Source organism: Lactuca virosa, chromosome 8, assembly GCF_052849685.1.
Source record: "Lactuca virosa cultivar CGN04683 chromosome 8, Lactuca_virosa_CGN04683_v6, whole genome shotgun sequence".
Taxonomy (NCBI): Eukaryota; Viridiplantae; Streptophyta; class Magnoliopsida; order Asterales; family Asteraceae; genus Lactuca; species Lactuca virosa.
Window position 1 is genome coordinate 175,648,620 of NC_136433.1, and position 12,147 is coordinate 175,660,766.

The 12,147-nt window shown below is 29.0% G+C and overlaps 1 protein-coding gene across 6 annotated transcripts; it reads right to left on the bottom strand.

The window, feature by feature from the left end:
* Positions 1–877: 877 nt before the first annotated feature.
* LOC145134500 (uncharacterized) lies at positions 878–11,566 on the bottom strand. Of its 6 annotated transcripts, XM_079069337.1 has the most exons (6): positions 11,443–11,566; positions 4,332–4,483; positions 3,665–4,150; positions 3,458–3,589; positions 2,727–3,355; positions 878–1,625 (listed from the first exon to the last, which is right to left on the bottom strand). In XM_079069337.1, exons 2-6 carry the CDS (start codon positions 4,462–4,464, stop codon positions 1,008–1,010), a joined length of 1,998 nt encoding a protein of 665 aa, XP_078925463.1. In that variant the 5' UTR covers positions 4,465–4,483; positions 11,443–11,566; the 3' UTR covers positions 878–1,007. The 6 variants fall into 6 exon arrangements, with proteins under 6 accessions (XP_078925463.1, XP_078925465.1, XP_078925464.1 ...); XM_079069339.1 differs by lacking the exon at positions 11,443–11,566 and having other exon boundaries at positions 3,458–3,556; positions 4,332–4,528; XM_079069338.1 differs by lacking the exon at positions 11,443–11,566 and having other exon boundaries at positions 2,727–3,346; positions 4,332–4,528.
* Positions 11,567–12,147: the final 581 nt, after the last annotated feature.

Consider the following 12,147-nt stretch of genomic DNA (forward strand, 5'->3'; position numbering starts at 1 on the left):
GTTATATCATTTAAAAAGATAAATAATATTTTTAGAATTATGAATACGTGTTTTATAGATATAGTTTTTAGAAGTATAAATACATATTTTTACATTTTTATATATTAATATGTATCTATACTTCTAAAAATATATTTATACTTTTAAAAAAAAACATATATCAAAATACATATTTACACTTCTAAAAATATATGTATATACTTATATAAACATGTTTATGATTGAATAAGTTTTTTTTTTATTGATATGTATATTTTTAAATACATAAAAATATGTATTTGTAGTTCTAAAAACATATTAATTTGTTTTATTTACATCTTAAATGGTTTATCCAAGAAAAAAACCTATACACACACACACACACACACACACACACACACACATATATATATATATATATATATATATAGAAATAACATTAAAAAATGTAAATACAATATTTAATTAAATTTTTTTTCGTATATAAATATGAATTTTCTGCATGAATACGTATATTATGAAAAAAAATACTTAGGGTAAAAGTGTAAAAAACAATTATAAACTTAAGGGTAAAAACGCAAAAAAAATGGTAAACTTAAGGGTTTTTTTGCGAATTTAATAAGATGGTAACCTGTTATCACCGGTAAAAGGGTAAAACCGAACATTTTTTTGGAAAATGTTAGGGTAAAAACGGACATAAAATTCAACTTTGGGCAAAATCGACAAAACCTTAAAAACTTGAGGGTTTTTATGACATTAGCCATTTGTTCCACTGCTGTTAAATTGGAATTGTATATATATATATTCAAAGGTATGTTATTTTCTAAATCATCGTATATTGGTTGATTGTAATTCAATGGACCATGTATGAATCAAATTAACAAGCTATACATATACATGAACAAAATAACAAGCCATATAGTAATATACCACTTGTTTAATTTACACAAATAGCCCTTAACATATGCTCTAATTACAAAACCTATACAAACAAAACACATCTTTACAAATACTATAAATACAAACCACTAGAAAATAGGCTTCTTAAGCATTCTCCTCTCCCTTTCAAAAAGAAACCTAGACCCATATAAAAACCGACCCAAAAGAGGAAATTTGGGGCTACCAAATATCATATACGTAACCGCAGCAAAACAACTAATAAAAACGGGTATCCATCTAGAATAATGTTGATAAAGCAACAAAAAGTTGATGAGAAAAGTGAGGATCATGGTAGCTATAGAGATGAAAAGTGATGCTAAACATATCATAAGTTGTTGGGGTAACGAAATCATGAAATCATGTTCGCTATAATCGGATCCCAAAATGGATAACACCAAGAGGATTGAAGTTGTGGCGGATATAAATGATAAGCCATCGAAGATTATGAAGATTTTTGAAAGATTTTTTTTGAGGAAAATGGGGACCCCGGTTACTTGGTCGTATCCACCTGGAAATGTAAATGCAGCTGCAAATGATATGGTGGCTATAAGTGATGCAACCACCATTAATTGGGCGGCGGTTTCTTTCATCCACTCTTCACCTTTTGAAAATAATTCTTTGTGGTTTTTGTTGAATACTTCGTGTGGTGTTAGACCCGATGCGTTCTTTTTTTCTCGAAAAGGTGGAGGGAGTATAGCTTCTACTTCCTAATATCGTAAAGATTATATTTATTATTAATATTATTATTGTTGTTATTATTATTAGATGAATATTTTATTTTATGAGAGGATGGCAAATAATATGTATGAACATGAAATGATTTGCATAGATTTAAAATGGAGAAATGTATATAAATGAACAAAATGGGTGAAGGTCTTTAACAACATGATTAATTTTTTTAGGGTTACTCTAAAAAAAGAGCGTATATTTTGTGTTTTTTTTTTCGGATTAAATCTCGAATTTATTTTTTGCCTGAAAAAGATCTTGTATTTTTTTCATTTATTCTGATATGGCGCTTTTAGTCATTTAAAAAAAATGTAAAATGTGAGGGTTTTTTTTCGAGAAAAACTAAAAAAGTAAGGGTTTATTTGGAAGCATTTAGAAGGTTGAGGGTTTTTTTCGGAAAAAAAAATACAAAGTTGAGGGTTTTTTCGGAAAAAATGAAAAAATACAAGGTCTTTTTCAAGAAAAAAATAAATTTGAGGTTTAATCTGAAAAAAAAAACGAAATATAAGGTTTTTTTTTAGATTAACGCTTTTTTACTTTTTACACAAATGACCCCAAAATAGATAACAAAAACTTTTGTTTTAAGAGAAAAAATTTATATATTAAAAAAGTGGTCTTCATATATTGCAGAATACATCGTTTTTCATTGGATTTTTTTTTCTCTCTCTCTCTCCTTTTTTTTTAATCTTTTTTGGTGGGGACCATTCAAAAAGCCAATTCGTGTAAAAAATAAAAATTACAAAATGTATTTTTGTTAAAAGCTTGTACCATTTTAGGTAATTTTATGCAAGAAAGAGCAATGTACTTTCCAAAACTATTTATTTTATCATAGCATTGTAATTTAATTTGATCTTATGACAACTTTTCAAATTATTTCTTATTAACGCATTGTATTTTGAAAAATGTACCCGATTATAGAAATAAGTAGCATGCTACCTTTTAAATATTTAGCTTACAATTACATGTTCAAAAATACCATTTCTTTATTATAACATTGTACGTTTAAAATATTTCTCATGTTATAAATCTATGAAAAGTACATTGCTATTTCTTGCATTTAGCCAGAGGAAACTAGAAAGTACCTTAAACCATAGTGTTTCTAGATGCAATTGAAGACCAACTCCCGGGATGTGTTGTAGTCTATTAATTTTTGCACTCTCCCCAACTAAATGCAACATATTATTCCCATTTTTGTCTTCAAGAGTAATTATCAAATTCCTGAGTGCTCCTATCTCATACAATAAATTGTAGATCCCTTCATGACGATGTGACACAGCAACATGAAATATACTATGGTTATTATCATTTACCTCACGTACTAAATGTGGATATTGCCTAATAACCTCAACAACAAACGCAGTGTTGCCCATTTCTGCTGCAAGAAATAGCACCCGAGAAGAGTATTTTTGATTTGTGGGATTTGAAGTTGTTGCATTTTCATCATTAGGGGATTTGAATAGGTTAAAGATTCTAGAAGGCATTTTTGCAACGTTGTCAGATATGGTTCTTAGTAGTAGCAAAGTTTCTTGTTTTTCTTTTTCATCGCGTGTTTGTTTTTCATCTTCTTTTGTTTGGTCAGGTGGGCCCCGTATTATTTCATCGATTTGAGCTTTTGGTAGTTTCACAATCTCTGCCCAAATGATTCTTAGTAATTGAAGGGCGTGACTTTCCATATCGGGAATCCCAATCTTTAAATGACATACTGCAAAAACTATGAAACAAAAACAAATTATACGTACAATAGAGAAAGTGTAAAAGAAATCAAGGGAATTGAGATTGAGATTGAGATTGAGATTGAGATTGAGATTATTACATGAACATTTGAGTCTCCAAAAAATATTAGTTCTTGTAGCATCAAATGCATAAGGCTTTCTAGCTAATAATCCAAGTACATTTCCATTTATAGCAAGTTCTGGACAATCCATCACAATTTGTAATGCAACATCTACAAAGTATTTGACAATCATTTAATGAGAAAAAAAAAGGTATAAACGCAACAGTTATGTGTCAAGATACTTACCAAATAGATTAGCTTCTACACATTTCAAAAGAACACAACCTCTATTGTGATATGTCCAAAATTCACCAGTCAATTTCTGGGAATTGTGATAAAGATACCTCACCATATCATGTTTTCCAAATAAAGCAGCCATGTAAAGTGGCATCATACCTCGACTATCAGGAATGTTTAGTAGGGCATTGTTCTTATTCACCAAAATCATAGCTATTTTGACATTTCCAGCCATAGCTGCTAAACAGAGAGCAGTTTGCCCAATTTGATTTTGGAGTTCTAAGTCTTCCTTTTCCATTAAGCTCACTAGATATTCAACAAACCAGTATGATTTCCCCATTACAGCAATGTGAAGAACAGTATCGTAACTTTCAGTGATGCTAAATCGTACAAGCTCTGGGCGTTTGTCTAGGATGATTTTCGCAGCTTTCCAATTGCCGGTTATGGTTGCTTTATATGTCGGAACACAAATTTCATTGTAATCGTCTCTTCTTCCTTCAAATAATTCCAAAATCACATTATTAATTACCAAAGTGTATATAAGAGTTCAATTCGAAGCTCAGGAACGATGAATATCACGCCAATTGTTGATTAAAACGGTGATTTTCAGCAAAATGAAGTAAGATTGCTGTTGAATTGCAAAATTGAGAGTACCAATAACTATAGAGGAACTTACCGACAAGTAGATCGGAACGAGGTAGATTTAGTGGTAATGGCGGTGGTGACTGATTATGTGAAGCAATCGGAATTTGAATATGGCGCTGTTGGAGCTCACTGATCGAACGCAGGTTCGTATTCATGGGGTTCATATCTTCGTCTTTCTTAAATCTTTAAACATTAATCAAATCAAATCCCCACACGAAAGAATATAATGGACTATTGATTTATATTGTCGGAATATACGTTTAAGTTAATGCTAAAGATATTAATAGAAAAATGGTTAAATTGCAAAAGTAGCAATAAATTTTAGAATTAATGTAAGATTGGGTAAGGAAGTATTTAAAATGTTTAAGAAATTCAATTAAACTAAAGAAAAATCATGGGAAGAAAAGTTAATGCTACTTTAAATTAAAAAAAAATAATAAATTCAAAAAGTATTGACCTCCTATATCATATATCATGTTTACTCGTGTCAAATTGATATGATTGTTCAAAAAAACACCCCTAAATTATATATGTTTGTTCAAAAAATACCTTTGACCACTTAAAACTATCATTCAACACCATTTTTTTCGGCCAAACCCACTAATTTAAACTGATTTGAATCTCCAAGGAGAGATGATTCAGTTACATACAAGTTTTTTGCTTTGCATTTTTTTCCTTTACCATTCGACACTTACTCTGTCCGGCAACGCGACCGATGTTGATAAGTCGTAAGAAACATAAATTGTGATACCCTCTTAGTGTTTCCCACATAAATCGAGCATCATAACTCTGATTAAGCTGATTCAAATTTCTATAAAAGATGACTCAATTGCCTACAAGTTTTGTGCTTTGCGTTTTTCCTCATTCTACATTGATCCTGAGCAGCAACACAACTAACATTGATGACATCGTCAGGAATTCAATTTAAATACCGTGTTAGTCTTTCGAACATAACTCAGGCATCGTAACTCCTATTAGGCTGACTCAATTTTCCACAAAAAAAGATGACTCGATTGCGTACAAGTTTTGTGTTTTCCATAACTTCGTGATTATTCTACCAGCAAACTACCAATATTGATGATGTCTTTGTGAACTCAATTTCAATACCTTGTTAGTCTTTCAAACATGACTAAAGTATCATATCTCTAATTGGGATGATTCAAATATATACGAAAATATGACTCATTTGCCAACAAGTTTTTTTTTTTTTTTTTTTTTTTTTTCATTTTGCACCGATTAAGGGCCACACGACCAACACTGCGTCATCGTTAGGTAGTCAATTCTAATACCATGTTAGTATTTCAAACATAAATCAGGCATTATAACTCTAATTGGGGTGATTCAAATTTCCACAAAAATATGACTTATAATTCCTAAAAGTCTTGCGCTTTGTGTTATCTCCATTCCATACTAATTAAGCCAAAGAAAGTGTTGGTAAATTGTATTTTTAAAGTGGTGAGGCTGTTTCTCCACAAATATAAAGAGTTCATGGTGTTTTTGTTTACCAAACATATCAAATTTATTCATTTTTTTTATGTTAAACCTGGTAAATAAACAGTGGTCATAAAATTTTCTTTTAATGTTGTAAAACTCGGTCAAATACTTGGAATTGGGTATGTATCGAGACAATTTTCTAAAGATGATAAAAAAAAATCAGTAAACTCAGGTAAAAAATAGGCTATTTGATATTATCGCCAAACCTTGAAATATCGGAGAGTCACAGCGTGCGGTGGGAACCCATTTAATTTAATACAAATTTGAAAATAACAAAAAAGAAAGACTATGAGTTAAATGATTACACTAATATTAAAAAATGAATATCAATTTATGAAATAGTTTAATATTGTAATATTTGAACATTTATCATTGTTGATGATATTCATTTATTTTGTTATAAATTTTAGTGAACTTATGATTACACTAAAATGTGTCCTCACGAGTCTTCACCCGATCTTTTATATATATATATATATATATATATATATATATATATATATATATATATGTGTGTGTGTGTGTGTGTGTGTGTGTGTGTGTGTGTGTGTGTGTGTCATACATGATATATTAAACAATTAAACTGAACACATAGGTAAGATAATCTAATTAAATGGTAACCGATTGATATAATCATTAGGGTAAATTACACCAATCGTCTCTCGTGCACATGCCAGAAAGCGTGTTTAGTCCATATTTTCAAAAATTAACTCCGACCGTCCCTCGTTTGCTTAAAACTTGCTAACTTCGTCCATTATATGTGTTTTTGTTGCGAATTTAGTCCACTCCACATTTGAAATGACCATTATGCCCTTGGATATTTATTTTTAGTTAATTTTAATATTATTTATTATTAATAATTAAAAAAAACAACTCTCTAATATCTATCTCTCTCATACGCATGAAAATACCACCACCACCTTCGATGTAGTCTCTCTCTCTCTCTCTCTCTCTCTCTCTCTCTCTCTCCCTCTATTCTTCTTCAATACAAAACACACACACACACAAGAAGCTATCACATTGACTTGAAGAACCTCGATTCACCTTCATGTTGACTTGAAGAAGCCATCAGACAACAAATCGAATCCTCAATGAAGCTATAACCTACATCACAAGGTAAATTAGCCCCCGCCGACTTACACCATCTATGAGGAGGATGAAGTGGTGGTGGACGGAATCCTCCTTGATCTCGTGACGGTGGACATCACGTTCCTCGATCTGATTCCGTCAATCGAAATCCTCTTTCTTCTCCTGCAACTCGTTAGTTCCACAATTGCAGGTTTAGGGTTTAGTTAGGGTTGATTTGCAGGTTTAGGGTTTGATCTTTGAGGTTTGATTTTTCCGATTTGTAGGTTTGGGGTCTCGCCGGATCTGTGTGGAGGAAAGGGGTGGGATGGTTCCAGAAATTGAAGTCGAAATCTAAGTCATACATTGGTGGTCGTCGTCGTTCTTGAGCAATCGACGAGTTCAGACCATGGATGGCGACTGGAGAGTCCAGATCAAGCGATTTATGTGACATTTATAAAATCACATATTGCAGGGGTAGAAATGGGCTCCTGGGATTCACCGGTGGAAATTTTTTGTTGGTTTGAGATACGAATGATCGCCGATGATGTATCAATTTTTTGAGAGATTATTTTGGTTGTGGATGTATCGATTTCTTGGTTTAAGGTCTTGAAGAGGATTTGGAGTCGTGGAGTAATGGATTTGATTTCTTGAGAGATTATTTTGTTTTTTTTAATTTAAAACTGATAAATAAATAATTAAATGAAAAAAGAAATTATTAAGGGTAAAATGGTCATTTCATGTCAATAGGGACTAAGCATGCAAGAAAAAAAACAAACCAGGGACGGTCCGAGTTAATTTTTGAAAATAAGGACTAAACACGTTTTTTGGCATGTGCACAAGGGACGAGTACCTTTTTTGTCAAAATATATTGAAAAATATTGCAAAAGTGGTAGGTGATATTAAGTCGGTTGATTAAAGAGTAACAATTATTCGATCAATATGGAGATCACTCGGGGGAATAAACGAATTAGACAAATTATAAAGAATTATTACTTATTCATAAAGAAATGGATATGTATCATTTTATCATTGGTTCGTTCCAACATATATGCTTAGTTATGTATTTTTTATTGAAATTATTTTATATATATATATATATATATATATATATATATATATATATATATATATATATATATATATATATATATATATATATACGGGAATGATCAAATGAGAACACCTAAAAGGTTGAGAACACTAGAACAAATATATTCATTTGTGATTCCATGTATTCATTTGTGGAGAAATGATAAATTTTTACGCACAATCAACATGAATATGCTTTTTCTCTTCAATTGAAATTAAAGGCGTAAAAATTTATCATTTCTCCACAAATGAATACATGGAATCACAAATGAATATACTTTGTTCTCGCGTTCTCAACCTTTTTGGTGTTCTCATTTGATCCTAATCCTCTCTCTCTCTCTCTCTCTCTCTCTCTCTCTCTCTCTCTCTCTCTCTATATATATATATATATATATATATATATATATATATATATATATATATAATTTGTCTAATTCATTTATTCCCCCGAGTGATCTCCATATTGATTAAATAATTGTTACTCTTTAATCAACCGACTTAATATCACCTACGACTTTTGCAATATTTTTGAATATATTTTGACAAAAAAGGTAATAGTAAGACATTTCCACTTAAGATATTTTTTTTATCGGCCCTAATTAGAAATATATGCTAGAGTAACGTACTTTATATCTTATTATAATAATATATTTTAATTTAATAATGATTATATCAATCGGTTACCATTTAATTAGATTATCTTATATCATGTATGACACACACACAAACACACACACACACACACATATATATATATATATATATATATATATATATATATATATATATATATATATATATATATATATATATATATATGTTTAATTGAGAAATAAAAAATGTTGAGAACGGGGGAATCATTCTCAGCCACTCATTTATTTTTACTGCAAAAGTCTCCGTTGTACCAGCATAAATGGATAAGGAATACACATATATTTCCAACAAAACATGTTTCCTTAAACTATGCTAATCATTACCTTAATATATATTCAAAAACATAATTTTTTTCGTTTTTTTAATTTTTAAGAAGCTATTTTTATCGAAAAATGATTTTAAGTATATCAAAATTCATGATTTTTTATTTTTTACAAACAGACATCTATATTGATATACTTTTAAGATAAAATAAAAAATTTATTTTTTTTATATTTTCAGCTATCGTTATTCATAAGTGAATAAAAACGCATCAGATTTTTGCTATAGTACATTCGTTATTCACTTATGAATAAAAATATATACTTAATTTTTTTACAGTTTAAGTATCATTTATACTACTTATTCATATATGAATAACAAATTAACTGTAACAAAAATCTGATAAATGTTTTATTCATATATGAATATAAAATATGACGACAACTAATACACGTTTTATTCATATATAAATATAATATATGATGAAAGATGATGTAAAAAATATATTTTAAGTAAGAAAACTTTATTACGTGTCATATTCATATATAAACGATACTTATACTATAAAAAAAAGTTAAGCATACGTTTTATTCATAAGTGAATAACGAATGTACTGTAAAAAAAAATCTGATAGATTTTTATTCAGTTATAAATAACGAGAGCTGAAACTCTAAAAAAATAAAATTTTTATTTTATCTTAAAACTATATCAATATGGATGTCTATTTATAGAAAATAAAAAATTATGAATTTTGATATATTTAAAATAATTTTTCAATAAAAATGACTATCTAAAAATAAAAAAAAAACAAAAAAAAAGTATGTTTTTGTGTATATTAAGGTAATGATTAGCATAGTTTAAGGAAACATGTTTGCTTGGGAAACACATGTTTATCCGTTATCCATTTCCAACGGTACGCCTAAATGTTTTGCGGCAAAATAAATGTGTGACTGAGAATGATTCCCCCATTCTTAACTTTTTTTTTCTCAATTGAACCCTCCTTTATATATATATATATATATATATATATATATATATATATAGGGAAAAGTTCAATAGAGAGCCATAATTATTGGTTCTTCAAGTAACCAAATCTTTTTTTCAATTTGTAGAGATTATTCTTTATCGAAAAAAAAAATTTAAAAATATCTAAATTCATATATTAACATTGTGAATGTGAAAAATATTTTTCGGATTCACATTGTGAATTTGACGTAAAAAAAATCGAATTTGATATCATTGGAAAAAGGATAAAAAGTTATAAATTTCTGTATTTATAGTTTTTTTTTTTGATAAAAAATAAGTTCTAAAAGTTGAAAAAAAGATTGGTTACCAAAGGGCTTCTAGCCCAGCGGTATCAGGTGGTGCCCTCCCTCCTTGAAGTCGAAGGTTCAAGTCTCGTGGTGGACATATGTGAAATTAGGTTAGTTTAAAACTAGATTATAATATTTGTATTTGCCGGTTATATATATATATATATATATATATATATATATATATATATATATATATATATATATATATATATATATATATATATATATATATATATATATATATATATAACGATTCGTAAGAACTTGTGAATTATTTTTACAACCAACATTTTTCAGTAAAAACAATACGACAACTGTGTAATAGCCTCTTCTAGCCAATCGCAACTCAAAACTTCCAAAAAAAACATATATATTTTTTATAGACAATGCATATTTACAGGTACACATTAAAAAAATGCACGTCATGTGCATATATTTACATATGTATATGTATATTTTCAGTTTTTTCCTGCGGTTTTTACAACTTTTGAGTTGTAATTGGTCTGGACGAGATAATTAGATGATAGTAGTACTTTTTGAGTGAATAATATTCACCTGATTATTTTTTCTTCAAGTTTTGCTAATCTTTGTGCTCTCAAAAAAAAATATGGCTTCTAGCAACTTCTAATGTATCAATAAGAATTGTGTAATGAATATGATGAACAACTTTTTTGTCTGCTATGCATGGAGTATGCGATGGCCGGAGAAGTGGATAGCAGGAGAGGTCGATTGCTGGCATAGTGGGGTTTAATATATATATATATATATATATATATATATATATATATATATATATATATATATATATATATATCACTAAGAATTGTTTAATGAATATTATGAACAATTTTTTTGTCTGATTTGTATGGAGGATGGAGAAGTGGAGAGGTCGATACTAGCTTAATTACACTTCCAGCCAAAATTATAATTTAAAGTTTAAAGTTTAAAGCTATCTAAAAATCGATATTAATATAGTAATTAATTAAGTAGATGTGGCATCATGTGGCGAATGATTGGTATAATCATGGAAATGGTCACTGATTATTATAATCGTAAGAAAATAAAAAGATAATGTTTTAAAAGGTTTTTGTAAACTAGATTATCTGGTTATCGATATCTCTAATTAATAATAAATATAGATCATATGTTTACTTTTCACATTGCTTAAATTGAAATTGAATACATATACTGATCTATCATATAGTAAAGCAAAGAGCATGTTATGTGTAATAAACAAAAAAATTCACATGAATAATGTACCTCAGAAAGAATCTTTTAAATTTGGTATGGAGTTGCTTACTGATGACCTAGTAACATATCTCTTTGTGTGGCATTTATCAAACAAGTTGTAGGGGAAGAAAAGGATATCATGTGTACTACTGGTAAGCCCATGTTTCAAGAAATGAATATGGAAAAATACACTAAAAGTTATTATAGCATAGCACATGATGGGTATAAACCATTGTTTAAGCAAAAGGAAAGCAAAACTCATTGCTTTTTTACTTTGTTCAGGATTCTGATTTCCGAATTCATAGCATGGTTGAGTAAGTTGATGTAAAATTAAATGCAAATTGAGGGAAAATATTGTTAAAAACAAAAGTACCAATGCTAGAAAACCCCAAATGTAACATCTTCCGAAATTTCATAGTCTAAATATGCAAAAGAATGATAAGGTTAACTTCATACTATGAATAGAGTGGTGCTTGGGAGACTTGTATTCTAAGTAATGCAATAAAAATAAGTAAGATTAATTTAGTAATCATAGGTCATAAGTATGAGTAATTATGTGAAGTTTACATGTATTGAAAAGAAAGTTACAAGTAGGCATCCAACCTCGTAGCCATAAGGCATTATCCTACTGCACTAGTTCTTATTAAAAACTTATCACTCATAGATATCTGATTGGAGATATTACATTAAAAAAGGATGCAAAGTAACTTATGAAGATTAATTTGGAACCGACAA